This window comes from Coffea arabica, chromosome 6c, assembly GCF_036785885.1.
Source record: "Coffea arabica cultivar ET-39 chromosome 6c, Coffea Arabica ET-39 HiFi, whole genome shotgun sequence".
Lineage (NCBI taxonomy): Eukaryota > Viridiplantae > Streptophyta > Magnoliopsida > Gentianales > Rubiaceae > Coffea > Coffea arabica.
Window position 1 is genome coordinate 14,948,343 of NC_092320.1, and position 17,649 is coordinate 14,965,991.

At 36.1% G+C, this 17,649-nt stretch overlaps 3 protein-coding genes across 9 annotated transcripts; 1 reads left to right on the forward strand and 2 right to left on the reverse strand.

Moving 5' to 3' along the window:
• The first annotated feature begins 6,566 nt into the window (after positions 1 to 6,566).
• Positions 6,567 to 11,387, forward strand: LOC113692769 (gamma-tubulin complex component 3). Of its 5 annotated transcripts, none has more exons than XR_011815892.1 (4): positions 6,567 to 9,198; positions 9,297 to 9,753; positions 9,837 to 9,899; positions 10,991 to 11,387. XR_011815892.1 is itself a non-coding variant. In XM_027211319.2 (2 exons), exons 1-2 carry the CDS (start codon positions 6,677 to 6,679, stop codon positions 9,607 to 9,609), a joined length of 2,835 nt encoding a protein of 944 aa, XP_027067120.1. In that variant the 5' UTR covers positions 6,567 to 6,676; the 3' UTR covers positions 9,610 to 9,757. The 5 variants fall into 5 exon arrangements, 1 of the variants encoding a protein (XP_027067120.1); XR_003449052.2 differs by having other exon boundaries at positions 11,048 to 11,387; XR_011815893.1 differs by lacking the exon at positions 10,991 to 11,387 and having other exon boundaries at positions 6,741 to 6,935; positions 7,079 to 9,198; positions 9,837 to 10,313.
• Positions 11,388 to 11,624: 237 nt separating this feature from the next.
• Positions 11,625 to 12,991, reverse strand: LOC113693003 (uncharacterized). Its single transcript, XM_027211594.1, has 3 exons — positions 12,658 to 12,991; positions 12,100 to 12,553; positions 11,625 to 11,736 (listed from the first exon to the last, which is right to left on the reverse strand). Exons 1-3 carry the CDS (start codon positions 12,989 to 12,991, stop codon positions 11,625 to 11,627), a joined length of 900 nt encoding a protein of 299 aa, XP_027067395.1.
• LOC113692770 (DNA-3-methyladenine glycosylase) lies at positions 11,864 to 17,353 on the reverse strand. Of its 3 annotated transcripts, none has more exons than XM_027211323.2 (7): positions 16,795 to 17,353; positions 16,640 to 16,711; positions 15,143 to 15,263; positions 14,532 to 14,602; positions 14,024 to 14,081; positions 13,683 to 13,871; positions 11,864 to 13,073 (listed from the first exon to the last, which is right to left on the reverse strand). In XM_027211323.2, the coding sequence occupies exons 1-6, from the start codon at positions 17,110 to 17,112 to the stop codon at positions 13,708 to 13,710; spliced, it is 804 nt and encodes a 267-aa protein (XP_027067124.1). In that variant the 5' UTR covers positions 17,113 to 17,353; the 3' UTR covers positions 11,864 to 13,073; positions 13,683 to 13,707. The 3 variants fall into 3 exon arrangements, with proteins under 3 accessions (XP_027067124.1, XP_027067123.1, XP_027067122.1); XM_027211322.2 differs by having other exon boundaries at positions 11,864 to 13,068; positions 15,140 to 15,263; positions 16,795 to 17,352; XM_027211321.2 differs by having other exon boundaries at positions 15,140 to 15,263; positions 16,795 to 17,352.
• Positions 17,354 to 17,649: the final 296 nt, after the last annotated feature.

The window sequence follows — 17,649 nt, forward strand, 5'->3', positions numbered from 1 at the left end:
CGATCGTTTTAAAACGATGAAATATTTTTTAAATAAAATATAACTTTTTCGTGAACTATTTATAAGATTTAATAATAGAAACACAATTATTACACGTGAAACTCATATGAACAATAATAAAATATTAGATTTTATGATAAAGATGTACAAAAATTTATTATATAAAATTACAAAACGTAAAAAATAAAAAATTGTTATACTATCGACGGACAATTATCAACCGTCTCTGCCCGCGTCTTCTCTTGTAGGTTGTCCCTGGTCAGAAATCGAGTGCTGAACCGAGGCGTGTACGATATAATATTCCTACGGCGTCAAGCAATTCGTCATTGCCTTGGGAGCATCTAAATCAAATCATTCACATGATATCCTAATATGGCGGAGAATTTTATGTTGATCCCAAAGACCTAGTAGACATGCTTAGTAATTAGTCTATGACTAATATAAAAACCCCGCGTTCACATATAAATATCTCACTTGCTAATTCACATGCTATGCGTGTATGTTCACTTAGCATATTATTCCTTTCGTCCCATTTTGATAGTTCTGTTTTATTTTTTCGTCTGTCTCAAATTGTAATCCACTTTTTAATTGAAGAATGTAGTTGTATTTTAATTTTTCTAGAATACCCTTATTTAATGTAAGTTATTGTTACTATAAACCTACCCCATTTAATGAGAGTTGATTCTTTTTTTTATCATCAATTCAAGTTCCCACAAAGTTGCACTCTAATTAATGTGAGGGTATTTTAGAAAAATAATTACCTACATTGATTGTTCCAATAAAGTTAACTACCTTTTTCTTAAACTGTGCGGAAAAAAAAATCAGAACTATCAAAGTGGAACAGAGGGAGTAAATTAAATCAAGTGGGATGCTTATGTGTTCATGTACAAGACATGCTTAGTAGTTACTCCGTATCAACATAAAATTGTTCGAACATGTCACGCATTAATCAATTAATCTAATGCATAATGTTAGTGCATAGATACTAGCATCTTAGATATATAACACATATAAAAAAATGAAATTTAAATTAGAATTGACCATCCGAAAGTGTTAGTGTATATAAGATTGATTTTAATTTCATTAGCTTAAAGTTAGAATATAGCATGTAATACAAACATGACGTAAGAATAGGCAATCGCATTAATAGTTGAGTCAAGATTATTGTTACCAAAAGAAAAGAAAAGAAAGAAACAAAAGTTTCTATATATTTCTAAAGATACTGACGTTATTGAGTTGCGAAAATGTTGAAAGTCAGAGGAACTATAACAATTGGACAATTTATTATTTTCAAAAATAAAAAAAAAAAAATTTAAGACAAGCACAGCAGGGTTGGCTTCCCAATGCTCTAGGGTAAACTTTCGAAGAAACTTATTTTAATTTACCAAAAGTAAACTGTTGAAGCCAATAAATAGGTAGTATCTGTTATTTATTCATTAGCTTCATTATTTAAAAAAAAAAAAAGAGGGAGGGAGAGAGAGACAAAAAAATAGATAGTAGGGGTTCTTTTCCTTCATCATTACTTTATTAATTTCAATGTTCAAAACGCCATGTTTTAGAGCTACTTTTACAGTTTTGATCTTTTTTATTTTTGGTTTTATATTCAGCTTTAGGACTTAACTGTTTTGATGTTTTCTGGCCATGATTTTGTCCACCAACTTAAACCTACAAATCCTTCATCTTGGATACAGCGAATGCTGAAATATTACTGCTCCAAAATCAGAAAAACTAGGATCATATTTACCATTAACGATAATAGTTACTGCCGGTAAGAAATTTATGGTCTCTGAAAACTAGGATCATATTTACCATTAACGATAATAGTCACTGCCGGCAAGAAATTTATGGTCTCTGGTTGCTGTTTTACCGATCAGACCGTAATTAGGAAGTCGACATAAAGCGACGGGCAGCATGGTAGGAAAGCGGGCCTCTTTTTACTTTTTCAAGTGTCCAGAATCTGGACGGTCCTTTACTGATTGAATTTTTTCCCTCATGGGACCATCTAACGTTACTGATTCCTTCGAGCATATTCTCCAACCATGCCAGGCTCATCTCTTCTTGTAAATCATTAGCTTAGCCTTAGAAGAGAAGCATAATCCCATTTTGATTCGATTGTCATTTTCGTTCAAACCTTTTGTATAGCTCCGTTTGGGGTTGCAGTGACTCGTAAAAAAACGCTTTTGACACAAGTGCTAAATAGTTTTAGGTTATCAAAAGATGGGCAATTTTAAGTTACGAAAATTAGTTACTAAATACCTTAAAAGTACTTCTGGTGTAAGCGCACTGTAATTTCAAATGGGACCTAAGTCGTAACGAGGAGTGTGCTCTAGATCATGTTTTGCATGAGAGGAATAATTGTGCAGGTATCTTGGTCAAGATTAGGTTAAAATTGCTAGTCTCGCACTTCTTCTAGATCCACCATCTACTATGAAGGAGTTCTTGGCAGCAAATTTATTGGGTGCTTCTTATAACAGAGTGGTTAGTTTGTAATGGGCGTCTAATCCTCTTCTTGATCAAGAAAAAAGAGAAAGAAAGGAGATATTTTTCATTAGCTAATGAAGTTGTGTTAGAGTAAATTTTATCTCTTCTCTTCTTAGCGTTTGATTAGTATTTTACATTATCTTCTTTGTGGTGTTTGTTTGATGCATCTTTATATATATATATATATATATATATATATATATATATATATATTCTCTCACCAAACTTCAACTTTGGAACACATCTGGCCATTCCAACAACAAATATACCTATAAGATTTTTGACGATTAGTTATTCTGGTAACGAAAAGAGATGATTCTCAACCATGGACCAAATTCAAAAGAAAAAGAGGAGTACGTTGGAATGTCAAGATCAATTTCTTGCATCTTTGGAAGTGATAGGATGGTTGAGACAGAAAAGAAACAACAAATGAAAGCAAAAAAACAAAAATCCCACAGCCTTGGGACTTCTTGTGGTCCTTGCATACTCGATGAGAAAATTAAAGAAGCACCGTCGGGTAGTCTCTTGCAATCTTGGTCCCTAGTTTCCTTGTGAAGCTGATTGGAACATATCTGTTAGATTCGCATGGCTATTTAAGTTTTAACTCTTTTTTTTTTTTTTGTCACTAAAATTTTGTGATATTGGCTCTCATCATCCACACACACGATGTATGATAACGTTCTTGAAATCATACGTCTCTTATGTGAGTTTTTAAAAATTACTTAATAGTGCAGTTCTCACGTTAATAAGATCTGATAAGAAAGTGATTCGTTGTGATCAACTGAACCAACATAGTTTGGCATGGCTATTTGAAGCTAGCAAGTGTGGGCTTGATCAAGCATAAGTCACATTCACAAACATAGGGCTGAAATTGGTTTCTTTTATCATATTCGTCTTCTTTAACTCAGACCTACTTTTACAAGCACAAAAGCAAATATAGGAGGAGTTTTTTTTTTTTTTTTTTTTGGGGAACGACAGAGAACTTTTTACTAATGACAGTCAAAGAAGATTACAGTTATAGGTATATCCCTACCTACATAAAACAAGCACTAATCTATACAATACTCCAAGATAAGCAGAGAAAACAATGAACTTATCAGAACTTAAGCCTGTATAAAATATATAGAATTCAAATTTAGGTTCTAATAATAATTAATGCATTCAAGATTACAGAATTGAAGAGATAAAATGATCACTCATTTGTGAGAAAGAAGAAAATAAATAATTCACGCTATTATTGAAATCTCAAACAATGGAACAAAACCACACCATAATAACACTTGATTAGACTCTTTTAGAGTGTCTCTTGAACTCTTTCAAGAAAATCTCTCAACTAATGCCATATTTGTAACTTACTAAGACTTATTAAATAAGAAATCACTTGCACAAAAAATTACAAAGCAAAATACAAATTTGAAATAATTCGCCTTTGACACGTGGAGGTCTGCAAGTTGGGCTTTAGCTCAGAGCCCAAATATTTGTTAGCCAATACGGTAAAACTTGTTGATAAACAAATAAGAAATTGGCCCACATCATTTTCTGGATATGGTGTGGCCGGAAAGGAGACCCAATATGCTAAAATTTATTTATAAACGATTGCGCCAAGGCCAACGTTATTATTTCTTTTTAATATTATAATCAGTTAATTGCCTTTGTTATTTTTTTACAATTTTTTTCACAAAAATAGGTAAATTACGTATCTTTTAAGTGATTATTTCATCATTTTAATATGAGAATAATCATGGGCATAAGTAAAAACAAATAGGCACATCTCCACAGTAACTGGATGACAAATAAGACGAGACAGAAGAAATTGTAGAATGAATTTGGGAATTTCAAAAAGTTTTGGTACTTTCACAGTGTTGTAACTTTGTTGAAACTAGAAATACAAAAATGTTTAAGGTTGAAACAATAATTTTGTGATACATGGAAAAACAAAAGAAATGGTTTTGTGAATTGCAATTTTACAATTCACAAAATTAGGTACCAAAAGGGGTATGACTGTAGTTGACGGTCTAAAAGAAAAACATTTGAAGGTGATATTCAAAAGAAAATGTATCTAGGAAAGAAGAAAATTTTCATTATTTTATTTTTTTTTATTCTATTAGTAGAGTTTTTTTTTATCATTCCTCTTGAATATCATCATATCTTCAAGTTAAAATTATCACTGAATAATGAAACAGGCGTTTTTGAAGCTTTAAATTGTATTGACTTTAATCATTTAAATTTTAATACACTATTATCGCTGAGGGATAGAAATTGAGAGAATGGACTATACAACTTTCCTAATTTTTATTGGGGAAAAAAAAAGGAGGTTTTCATAATTTGTTGTTCTGGCAACGAGAACAGATGATTCTCAACTTTTGGACCCAACTCAAAAGAAAAGGAGGAGCAAGTTGAAACGTGAAGATCAATTTCTTGCATCTTTGGAGGTGGTAGCCTGGTAGGATGCTTGAGACAGAAAGGAAACGGAAAGAAAAGAAGAGAGAAAACAAAAAATATCCCACGGACTTGATGGTTGATAATACTTCATTCGTCTAGTCCCTTTACAATCTTGGCTTCGGCAAAAGTTACTCTTTCCCCTTCTGTTTTTCCCCCCATACTTCCCATATGAAACTAATTGGCACATTATATATCTTTCTCAATCTCGTGGCTATATCAACTGAACCTGGAATACCCTGGCTTGGTCAAGCACGAGCCTTAGCTGAAATTGGCTTTTATCCTATTCATAGATATAGGGCTGAAATTATCATCAATGTTCGTCTCCTTTTAAGCACAAAAGCAAAATACTAGGAGTTACTTACTATAGCTCAAAGAATTCGGCTAGTTTTTTTTTATTTTTTTTAATTTTATAAATAGAAGGTTTTGAATTCAAAATTTCTTATTTATAATTTCTCTTATTTTACCGTCCAACATAACTATTTCTGACCGAGTTCATAAACTTGAAATGAAGCAATGCACTGTCTTCCAAAATGATATTATGATAATGAACCAGCAATAAATTTACAAGAAGGCGTCTAAAGAAAGATTAGACGGCCCCTTCCCCCCCCCCCCCCCCCAACCCTTCCCCCTCCCCCCCAAAAAAAAAAAAGAGGATTAAAGTGGAGTCATGAGGTTAAAATGTTTTCTTCACGGTTTGATGTATTCCTCTTGAAGGCGTGGAATGTCATCTTCCGCCTTTGGAATTGAGAGTAGACTCAAAACCCGAATATTTGTCAGCGAGAAATGGACCCATGTTATTTTCTGGATTTGGTAGAAAAAGAGGCTCAATTTTTATTGATTATTTTTCATATTGTAAAGCTAAAATTTATCTACAAATGAGTCTGCCAAACGATTTTTTTATTTATTTTGGTTACTTAATCACTCATTGCAATTAGTCAAAACAAATAGGCCAATCTAATTTATTGGAGGTATCAAATGGCTATAATTTGTTTCTAGAAATTTCAAAAGGTTTTGGTACTTTCCATAGTGTTTTAACTTTTTTTTTACGATGACTCGAGTCCTCAATTTATTAATTACAGTTACAATGTTTTATCAATCAAACTATGGCCCCGTTTGGAAGGTGAGTTTTTTGGGTGTTTGTCTAAAACTTTACTGTAACTTACTGTAGAAATTTTTACAAAAATTTTTGAAGTGTGTGTGTTTGTTTTTAATATTTTGAAGTATATAGTTTAAAAACTTTGAAAAGCTTTTTAAGATTATTGTAGCTAAAGTTTTTAAAAAACTTTTAGCAGACAAACTTGACAAAAAAGCAGTCAACGCATATCTGCACTTTGTTGTCATAATGCTATAACTTGGAAATGAGAAATATAAAAATCTTTAAGGGTCAAGAAATGATTTGTGATTTATGAATCGAAGTAAATTAAGGTCACAAAAATAAAGCAAATGTCTACAAAAGTGCAAATCCTTCATTCATTTTATTTTTTTCGTCCTACTACTAGTTTATTCACAAGTTTTATCGTCCTACTAATTGTTTATTCACAAGGTTGGTTTCTATTTTATTCACAAAAAAAGAGGTTTTATTGGGATATAAAAAGAGGTTTTTTGAAAATGTTAAAATATGGCCCCCCTATACTACAAACTTCTTTGCACCAAAAACTTTCCCCGCCCATCCATATTAAATCAAAAATCAAAATTCCCACAAACCCTTCCACACCTCCACTTCTCACTGCCCTCCGCTCTCGTCTGTCCAGCCATGGAAGACGACGATCAGAAGGTCCTAGATCTAATCAAAGAACTGGTCCACCGCTTACTCTACACCTCCCAGCACCCAAACCCCTCCCCGTCAGCCTCCTCAAACCCTAATTCCTCCTCCTCCTCCTCCCCCACTACCCATCAATATCAGCAAGCTCTCCGGTATGCCCTTCGCATTCTCTCCAGTCGGATGACCCCATCAATTGCCCCCGACGATGCCGCAATGGCCGAGTCCATTAAACGCCGCCTCGCCACCCAAGGTAAATCCTCCGAAGCCCTTACTTTTACGGATCTTTACTCCAAGTTTTCATCCAAAACGGGCCCCGGAAGCGTGAAAAATAAATGGGGTGTGCTTTATTTGCTAAAAACGATCTCTGATGATCGGAAATTGCTGAAAAATCAGTCCATTTCTAGGGTTTCTAATGGATTCTTCGACCCCGCCTCGGTCGGCGGATTGCCGGCATTGTTTGATAGTGACTTGAGCGACAGAGTTAGTGTTGTTAATGAACATTACAAGAATTTGAGTGATTTGGATGACAAGCATTTTTCGCATAATTTGGGGGGTTCTAGTGATAATTTGAAAAAATTGAGGGGTTTGAATAGTTTTGGGAAGGTGGAGAAGAAATGGGGTGATAGTGCTTTCAATGAGAATTTTGAGAAATTGAGGGTTTCAGGGGAGGGTTCGAGGGGTTTCAAGGGTCGGGAGAATGTGGGCAAGGGTTGGAGTGGAGGGGTTTTAATGGTTTCGAAGGACCCGGAAAATATTCGTCATTTGGCGTATAAGGAGTTTGCAGCACTGTTAAGGGAAGAGAATGAGGTTTCAGAGGAGGCCTTGGTGAGGGATGTGTTGTATGCTTGCCAAGGGATTGATGGGAACTATGTGAAGTTTGATGAGAAAGCTGATGGTTATATGTTGCCTGAGTTAGTGAAGGTCTCAAGAGCAACTCATGTTATGGTTCGGAAGCTTTGTGAGCTTGGATGGTTGTTTAGGAAAGTGAAGGGTTATATTTCAGAAAGTATGGAGAGGTTTCCAGCTGAGGATGTAGGGACTGTTGGGCAAGCATTTTGTGCCGCCTTGCAGGATGAGCTGTCAGAATACTATAAGTTGCTTGCAGTTCTTGAAGGTCAGGCAATGAACCCGATTCCACTGGTTTCGGAGAGTGCAACTTCGGGGAATTATCTTTCATTAAGGAGATTGTCAGTTTGGTTTGCTGAGCCAATGGTAAAGATGAGATTAATGGCAGTTTTGGTTGATAGTTGTAAGACTTTGAAAGGTGGGGCTATGGCGGGGGCAATTCACATGCAAGCCCAACATGGTGATCCACTTGTGAAACAGTTCATGAAAAGATTACTCCGATGGGTGTGTTCCCCTCTTTTTGAAATGGTTAGGAGTTGGGTTCTAGAAGGAGAGCTTGAAGATATTTTTGCTGAATTCTTTGTTTTAAGTCAACCAGTTAAAGCCGAGTCGCTCTGGAGGGAAGGTTACAGTCTGCATTCTGCAATGCTTCCTTCTTTTATTTCGTCTTCTCTGGCTCAGCGGATTTTAAGGACAGGGAAGTCAATTAATTTCCTTAGAGTTTGTTGTGAGGATCGTGGTTGGGCTGATGCAGCAGCAGAAGCTGCTACTGCTGCTGGGACTACCACAGGGAGAGGTAATCTTGGTTATGGTGAAACTGATGCACTTGAATCTCTAGTTGCGGAAGCTGCCAAGAGGATTGATAAGCATTTGTTGGATGTTATGTACAATAGATACAAATTCAAGGAACATTGCCTCGCAATTAAACGCTATTTGCTCCTTGGGCAGGGTGATTTTGTACAGTATCTTATGGATATTGTCGGTCCGGAACTGTCTGAACCTGCTAATACAATCAGTTCATTCAAGCTTGCAGGACTACTGGAAAGTGCAATCAGGTCATCTAATGCACAGTATGATGATCCTGATGTACTGGACGGGTTGAGGGTTAAGATGATGCCACATAACACTGGGGACAGAGGCTGGGATGTATTTTCACTGGAATATGATGCCAGAGTTCCACTAAATACAGTTTTTACTGAATCCGTTATGGCTAGATATCTGAGGATATTCAACTTTTTATGGAAGCTGAGGAGAGTAGAGCATGCTCTTATTGGTGCTTGGAAAACCATGAAACCAAATTCTGTTACTTCTCGTTTCCTTGATAAGCTCCCAAATGCTGTTAAGTTGCAGTTGGTTCTGACATCAAGGAGATGCCAAGTTCTTTGGGATGAGATGAATCATTTTGTCACAAATTTGCAATATTACATCATGTTTGAGGTCTTGGAAATTTCATGGTCCAATTTCTTGAAAGAGATGGAGATAGCGAAAGATCTTGATGATCTACTTCTGGCACATGAGAAGTATCTTTGTTCAATTGTGGAGAAGTCTCTCCTTGGAGAGAGGTCACAAACTCTGAATACAACTCTTTTTGTTTTGTTTGATCTAATATTGCGGTTCCGCAGTCATGCAGATCGATTATATGAAGGTATTCATGAGTTGCAATCGAGGTACTGGCCTTATCTTTCCATTTATAGTGAATTTTTCTGAAGTTAAATTATTGGTTCTTTTTCTTTGGCTCATTTAACATGTTTGTTACATTTTTCAGAAGCACAGAAACTTCCCTGTCTTCACGTGATAAAACAAAATCTCGGGCCAACAAAAATGACAAATTATCTGAACCTGGGTTGTGGCTTGGTGAAGGCAGGAAGGCTCTAACACAGCGTGCTGGAGAGTTCCTTCGAAATATTGGGAAGGATTTAGATGCAATTGCAAACGAATATACCTCTGTGTTTGACGGGTTCATTTCTCAATTGCCGGTGCAGCAACACATAGATTTGAAGTTCCTCATGTTCCGACTGGATTTCACTGAATTTTATAGTCATCTGCAGTCCAAAACTGGCACAAAGCTACTACCTTAGCACCCCTGTTAAGCGACATTTTACTTTCTAAAGTGTGTAAGATGTATGCTTTCTTTAGTAGTTGCACATCATGTGTGCTTGTAGATAGTCTCTTGGCTGTTGTAGAACAGGCCCTACATTCTGTACATAATTATTTGCTTTCAGGTAATAGTTTACTCTCTCTCTCTCTCTCTCTCTCTTTCTCGTTTGCTTACTCTGTTGCTTATTCGTGGTTTTCTTTCTTTCAGAAGGCATTCTTAAGTTCTTGAGCAGGTGTGCAGCTGCTCTTGGCTGTTGTACTTGAGCTGAAGGTATTCTGCTCTGACTGTCACCAATGTAGAACATAGTGTTCCACGTTTGATTGTTATGTTTCATTTTAGTTTTTCTTCTTTTCATACGGTCAATTTTTGAGCTTGTAAGTCTCTGTAACATGTTTTCGTTTGGTATGGTAATTAGTAAAGGCGCTGGTAGGTTTATTGCCATCATGTTTCCATGACTTGTTGGTGATATATTGGTTCCTGTATCGCTTAATGAATTTATTGGTAGCAGTGTGTGGAACTGTATTTGATTATATCTTTGTTTTGTTCTGATGTTGTCAACAGAGAATATCTTGTGGCCCTTTAAAATCTTGTTGTCTTGTATAAAGTACCCAGCATGGATTGTGCTTTCCAATAGGGAATGCTAAACCATGCTTTATAATGAATTCTGCTATATTTCGTTATTAATCCTTGGAAAAGGCTCTAGATTAAATGGTTCATGCTACTTCTTAGAAGGACTTTTCTATTGCATTCTACCTTGATCATCTCTTCAGACTTGCTCTGTTGATTAGTGGACCATTTATTTGTTTTGCTGTTTTAATGCAAATTTGCACGCAATGTGCATCATAACTAAATAGATATATTGTGCATTGAGGAGATTGGTTTGTTGTGACTTGTGAGAACTTTGTCTTTCTTCCTTTGCTTCTATTACTTTTATTACCTATTTCTAGTTGACATTCCCCTGTTGCAAGCTGACATTCAACTGAATCAGAATTAATGGGTCTGTACTCCCATTCTAGACATCCTTAGATTTAAAACATCTTCTATGTAGATCGCTTTGGTGTTTTATTTATTTTTTGGTTGGGTTCATCTCAGATTTCAACCACCTATGTTGGTCCATTGAAATTTGTATTACCTTCGGACGGTTTGAAGCTTTTGACAAATTTTGGCTACTTTTTATGTAGCGGTTGATAAATGAGTGAATCTGAATAATATGCCAGTGTACGTCTTAATGTATTATTATATGACAAAAAAAATCAATGCTTGCGGCTACAGTTGGATGTAGGTTTTTGAACATTTTATTCTAATTCTCTTCTTTTTTGATCTCAAGGTTCTGGAAAATTATTTCTCTTTTTGGTTGTCAGGGTTAGGAACAGTGTGTTGCACCATATCTTAGCCTCTTTTATTGCTGTTGTTGACAGTTCTTTTTCCATGTATTCGGCTTGTTTGGGAGTTTGAGTCTGATTAATGGAGAACAGCAGAGTTTTGCACCCTTTTAACGTGCAAGTCTGTATGTACCTTTGTCTGACTCGGCAGCATTGTGGAGTTCCAAAATGTTAGGATTTGTACTTTGCATTGTTAGATTTTTGTAATTTGTTAATATCGAAGTGTTTAATGGCTCCTTATGAGGGGCTTTCTAGTTATGTTGTAGTGAGCTTATAGTGTGTTGGGTTCAGAAGTAGCTTCTGATGGAATATCAACGGAACTAACAATTGCCTATTCAATGTATCTAAGTTCCATAGAAGAGGAAATTGCAGTTGAGGATGAATTGTGTGTGTGTGTGAGCTTTTAGTTTCAGGTGCTGGATTATTTACTTACTGAATATCTTAATTTGTGTTGAAATATTTTAATCATGTCAAAGATTGTCTAAATTTGTGCTCGCAAGTCGTAAGCATTAGCAAGGAACTAAATCATCCTTTTCGATAATGTATCAAACTTGTTATGGGGAAATCTGTTGTGTTGTTTGAAATTGAAATTTGAGTTACTTGTTCAAGGGCGTCAAGTTAATCCCCCATCAAAGGGCTGCCCAATGACTTCTGTATCAGCAACTGTTCTGCTGCTTGATTTACTTTTTGCCAACGCTACTGTTTTACACGCAGCCCCTTCAAGCCTGCATGGAAAACAAACCAGATGCAATTCCAGTTATGCCAAAAAAAAAAAAAGAGGTCTATACCAAAACATGAGCAATTGGAAACAAAATTTAAGCAGGGCTTACGTTGAGAACTAGACAAAAAAACTTGTGAAAGTATGTTACCAAGTTATCAACAATTTCATAAACTCTGAAGCACAGAATTTAAATACTTTGTTTTCTTGATCTCTACGAAATTCATGTATAATTCCTATCAAAACAAAGGAAGCAAATATACAAATAATGCCTGTGCATCTACTATTCATTGAGGAAACAGATTTCCCGCATGGCTAAGCAGAATTTGCCGCAAGCGTGCGATCTCTCCCGCAGAATTGAGTTTGATACCCGCCCAACGTATACTTCTTTCCTGTGAATGGTATGAACTTATTTTCAACACTAGTTGCATTCTTTTTGTTATCTAGTTCTTCAGAGATCCTCCTTGATTTACTTGGCTGATTACCGACTTCTTCAGGACCAAACACTAGCTTTCCAGCACGCTTTCTGGATAAGGGTTGTGCTTCAGATGCCATTCTATTGCTAGATTCTTTAACTGGCAGTTGAGAAGAGGGAGGAGTAGAAGAAGCTGCACGAGGCACAATACTTCCAGGTTGCTCATCCAATCTTCTGGCAGCACCCACAAACGGCTTGAACTTAGGCTGTTGATCATCATCTTGAGCTGATGTTTGTTTTTCTTGAACCTTTCGGGGATCAGCGTCCATGGCAGCACGCACAACTGATGATGGAGGTTGCTTTTCTGGCTCTTTGTAGTCTAAAGGAGGTGCAAAATCAACCTCACAATCTGTCTCAAAAAGCGAAATAGCATTCGAAGGGTTGTTTCCAATATGTCAATGTAATACCGGTTATACTGATGAGTGATCATGATGGTATCTCCAGCAGTCACACATGCAAAATCTTTCAGTGCTGTTTCAAGGATTTCTTTAGGATCAGGTAGTTTGATAAAGTTCATCCTATGTGGTTGAATCTTCATAAAACTTCCTCTGGGAAGAGTTACATACTTCAACACCACGATTGAACCAGGATGAATTTGCAAGTTTTTCATCATCCATTCTGGCACGTAAACAAAACCCTCATCCACACTGAACTCTAGAACGCCACAATGAGAAACTTGTTGAGAGCCACCCTCGTTATCGTCCCGCCTGCCCCTGGTGTTGGTGGTGGTGGTGTTGGTGCTGGCGGCGGCAGCAGTGGTAGTTGGTTTTTTAATCTCAAACACCATGGATGTTGTCCATATAGACTAAGCGTTCAAGTGCCGAGGGAGGCATTACGATCCTGTTTCCATCTTCGAGATATTCCCTATCCTTGATATGAGAAACCGGAAAACAATTATAAGATTGTTCAAAGGATTCATAATCTTGATCCTGAAAATCTTCCATGGCTGGTTCCATGTTAGATAGAAGATTAAAGCTGAAGTGAATTAATGAGGTTGTTGGACTTGAACGAATCTCTTTTACAGGGTCAGGGAGACTTATAATTGTACATGTCAGTGCGTCTCCACAGATAAGGTCCCTTTTCCAACTTTTGTTAGAATCCTTTGTTTCCTTTTTCACTTCGGTTTTAGTTTGACGATTTTTTCTGATCTTAAATGGGTGGAACATAGCCCATTCATCTAAATTCTCCAGTCTCCCAACTAGTTATATTAAATTTGTCCAAACATCAGAACAGTTGTATTTTTATAAATTTTTGCCCATTTTTGATGAAAGGTTTGACTAATATATAGCACATTTGTGAATGCATACTGTCTCATGGTAAATTACATGCAATTTAGATACTCGTTAAACAAAAAAAAAAAAAAAAAAACCCTTTAATCGTTTAATCATAGTTTTTCAAGATTTTCCCTTCCGAATTTGGAAATAGTTTTCCGTAAAGGAGACTTCAAAACACCGTATTGAGCAGAGATTTTAACCCACCAGTGTCAGATGGCGTCCGGAGTAGCTAGGGAGGTCTCAGCTTGTTTTTGGGAGCGCTTATCCAAGGGGTACCAGCAATTGCAAACCTCCACAATGCGTTGACATGTTCTGGCAAAGCATAATCTATTCCAACTCTTGGACCAACAAGTACATGCTCTGGCCGTGGTCCATCTAGGAGCTCTAAACCACCTGAGTTACATCCTAGTCTATGTTAGAATCTGTTTAAGAACATCCTAGTCTAGGAAGTATAAATGTATAATACTCCCCATAAAAGTTTCACCAGATTTGAGCTTTATCAGTGATGAAAAATAGGAAGAAAGAAAGAAAAATTGGAAGCTTACCAGGAGTATATAGGGAATGGTTAGACCAATCTGTTGAAATTCCTAATGCTTGACCAACCTTGAGAAACAAATGAGAAGTGTCAATCGGAATAAGGTTGTTGAAGTTGGCGTAGTTTAGCGGAAGACATATATTGTCTTAATGAGAATCAGCTTGCTGAATGCAACCTCAGATGTTTCTACAGCTAACAGCTGCAACACATTTCTTTTAATGTCCTGTTGCTTAATACCCCAATATGATTGTCATTTCGGTTGTTTTTTTTTCCCTTGGGGATTCTTTAAACATCTTGTTTTTCAATTCTAGATTAGCACTAAATAATGATACTTAAAAAAATTCAGTCTAGATTTTTCTGCTAATAGACTTGTAGAACAATATAGTAGTTTAATCCACACCTCTTCCAGTAAAAGTCGCTAAACTATATTGCCGCACAATAATAATGTTAAAAGTTCCAAGCAGAGGATAGATGCTAGAATGTTCATACAAGAGGAGGAAGAAGAAGTTATAGATCACCTTTCCTGGCCCTGTAAGAAGAACAGGCTTCTCAGTCACTATACCTCGACGTTGTTGAATGGTTTTGAGCCCTGAGTTATAATTAAAAGAATTTTGGCATAAGATCTCAGCCATGATAGCTTTTATGATGTTAAGGATATTCATCCAGGAAAAAAGTGGTAGATAATAAATTTTCACCAGAAAAGTTCCTCTTTAGTATCATGATAAAGCAGCAAACATCAAAATCTTTATTTCTTTTCTCCACGTTATTTGGATAACATGTGAATCACTACTTTTTTGGTTACCAAAAAGCATTTCCCTAAGACAAAATCTGAATGAATTCTTCATCAAAAGTCTTCTGCCTAGTTCACATTTGGAGCTTTCAATATTTATTTCACATTTATCTCATCCAAATGCAACAGAAGTGCCTTGGAGTTGGCATTTTGCTTCAGCATAATCCAATATGTTCTACTAATGACTGCTTGAGGTTATAGCTGCCACATGGTATTCCAAGAAAACTTGCTACACTACCATTATAAATTAAATGCAAAATACAAAACAAAGAAACTATAGCAAGAATCGACAAAAGAAAATGCTAATTCAACTTCAGAATTCCAAAATGGTATTACCACTGATTGGGGCACAAGAACGAATTAGCACAGCTGCTCCTGCTCCTTCTCTGTCCGCGACAATATTGAGCATGGTGTGGAGACCATAGCAAAGGTAAACATATGCATGTCCACCAGGTCCAAACTATATTAACCACAAAGAGAAGATATTTACAGCAAAGAAGCCACAATAAAATATGATAATGGATTCAATTTTATATTTCAGGATATGTTAGCACTAAACGAACAAGGAATAAACCTTGGAGTTAGGCATTTTCCCTAGTAATATCTTCAATTTATTGTATTTCTGAAGTTAAAGAGATCAAGTTGGCTAGGAACTGAGAAAGAATAAGGCCTATCTTGCAAGGTCCCTAATTTAATTGGAAGAATAGGTCATCTGAAAACTGCTAATACATCAGCTAGACTTAAAATTATAGTCTCAAAAGTAGCTTAAATTTGGATAAGTTTTCATGATTGCATCTGATCCACAAGCCAATGCAAACTATTAAGTACACAAAACAAGTCTTATTACCTTGTCATGGCATTATTTGTTAAGACAATACAAGATAACCAAGAACCAGAAATTGAATCTTTAGCCAACACAAACACCTACACACAAAGACATTTTATATGGTCCAAAATCAGAAGCTCTGCTCTTCTGGTAGGCAGGTCTACTTAATAAATTATGATTATCACCCTTCTGTACCTCCATCCACATGCATCCATCTTTTTTGTTCACTTTCATTGCACTTAAATGCCGAGAGGATACTAGCAGGCAAGGATGGCTTAATCCTTAGGCAGTTACAGTAAAGGGGAAATGGACAGTTTGAAACATACCCTTCCTGGTATTATTGTAATTGCACAATCCTTATAAGGAATGAGATCTGAAACCTCAAAAAGGAAAGATGATGACATGATATTAGGTCAGGAATTTTGTGTTCATTATTCCCCCAACTGATTCAGCATCTGAAAACATGAAGCAACGGTCACATGGTACTCATAATGAACATATTTTCGTAATTTGCAACTGATCACAATCGAGGCATTTGGAAAGTACCGTGGTATAAAGTTTTGCATCCACCTTGTATTAGGGGTTGGAAATCGTTCATTCTTATGTAATTGCTTTCATCTTAGCTATCTCCGTTTTACTTCAAGGCTGCTTTTTCAGGGAACAAGCTTAGTTCAGCCTAAAACTAACTGCTCACTATTGTGTCATTTTACAAAATAAATAACCGGCTATCCAATTATGCTTCTGTAGTACTATAAGTAAACACAGACCATTTTACAATTACCACATGGACCAATCAAACAAGCAGAAAATTATGACTGTTAACGATTCATTATTACAGATTCTTTATTTTAATGATGGGGAGCGAAGGCCAAATGTATTTGTAAGACTGCAGATAGTCGTTTCATCCTATAAAAGTTATCTAAAATCAGGCACGATTAACATGCTCCATTCATTTGCACAAGTAACAGGCAAAGCAGATAGCACTTAAATGGCTATAACAATAAACTTACAACTGGTGCTGTTCTTGCTGTCATGCCAAATCGACCGTGGCAAGCTGAATCATTTGGCCTATAAGCTTCCACCTATAATCAAGTCCCAAAAAAAAAAGTGTTAAGGCATCCCGTTCTAAGATTACAGGAATACAAAAATAGATATAGTAATTCACCTCAGTTATCTGAAGAACAACATCGTCTCTTCTGAGGTACTTTCCAAGCAAAAGTGGGGCAAGATCAAGGGCATCAATTTGGTAGAAATCAGGGGACAAGATTGGCCATTTCTCAAAGAATGTAGACAACGAAGAACTGGGATTTAAATCATTATCATCATCATCATCTCGAAAGTCAGATTCTGGGATTGTTGAACTGGGGTTAGCCCTGGGATTGACTTTTGCTGTCGTCTTAAATTTTCTTTTTATGATACTGGTGGCGGTGGTGGTTTTCTTGATGGGTTTAGTGAGTTTTTTGGGAATTAGAGTATCCTTCATCGAATTGATCGATGAAGAAAATGGAAATTTGGACTGGAGAGTATCAGACAACAAGAGAAGTCTTTTGATTGCAAGAATAGCATAGAAAATAGTGGACTTTGATAGTTTGACCCTGCAGCTTTTTGGTTAATTTGGCGGGTGTTTGTTGACGACTTGATGTGGTTGCTGTCAATGCAGTAGGAAAGGAAGGAATCAGAATGCTGCTTGGAGTTCAATAAAAAAAAAAAATTTTTTTTGGGTTCTTCCAAAAGGATTTACTTAGAACAGCACCTTTTATTGTTTCAGTTTTTTAATTTAAATCTGACTATTCTTATATTACCTCATTAACTACAAATGCAATTATTCCAAGTAGCAATAGATTGATTATTCTCAAGTGAGTATATGTATGGAATGGCTACTATTTGTCAAAAATAATTACTTGTAGCACAAATATATTATTATTTTTTTTATCTTTCTAATTCTTTTTTATTTGATATATATGACATCACAAAAAAACTAATATAATAATTACTCTAAATCCTTCTTTGAATAATCTTT

Coding starts and splice junctions, on each gene's coding strand:
- LOC113692769 (XM_027211319.2), top strand. CDS start 6,677: ATGGAAGACGACGATCAGAAGGTCCTAGATCTAATCAAAGAACTGGTC. Junction 9,199..9,296: donor ATTCATGAGTTGCAATCGAG/GTACTGGCCTTA, acceptor TACATTTTTCAG/AAGCACAGAAACTTCCCTGT.
- LOC113693003 (XM_027211594.1), bottom strand. CDS start 12,991: ATGGTGTTTGAGATTAAAAAACCAACTACCACTGCTGCCGCCGCCAGC. Junction 12,554..12,657: donor AGCACTGAAAGATTTTGCAT/GTGTGACTGCTG, acceptor TTTTTGAGACAG/ATTGTGAGGTTGATTTTGCA. Junction 11,737..12,099: donor AAGAAGTATACGTTGGGCGG/GTATCAAACTCA, acceptor TTTTCCATGCAG/GCTTGAAGGGGCTGCGTGTA.
- LOC113692770 (XM_027211322.2), bottom strand. CDS start 17,112: ATGAAGGATACTCTAATTCCCAAAAAACTCACTAAACCCATCAAGAAA. Junction 16,712..16,794: donor TTGTTCTTCAGATAACTGAG/GTGAATTACTAT, acceptor ACTTGATTATAG/GTGGAAGCTTATAGGCCAAA. Junction 13,872..14,023: donor CCATTCCCTATATACTCCTG/GTAAGCTTCCAA, acceptor GATGTAACTCAG/GTGGTTTAGAGCTCCTAGAT.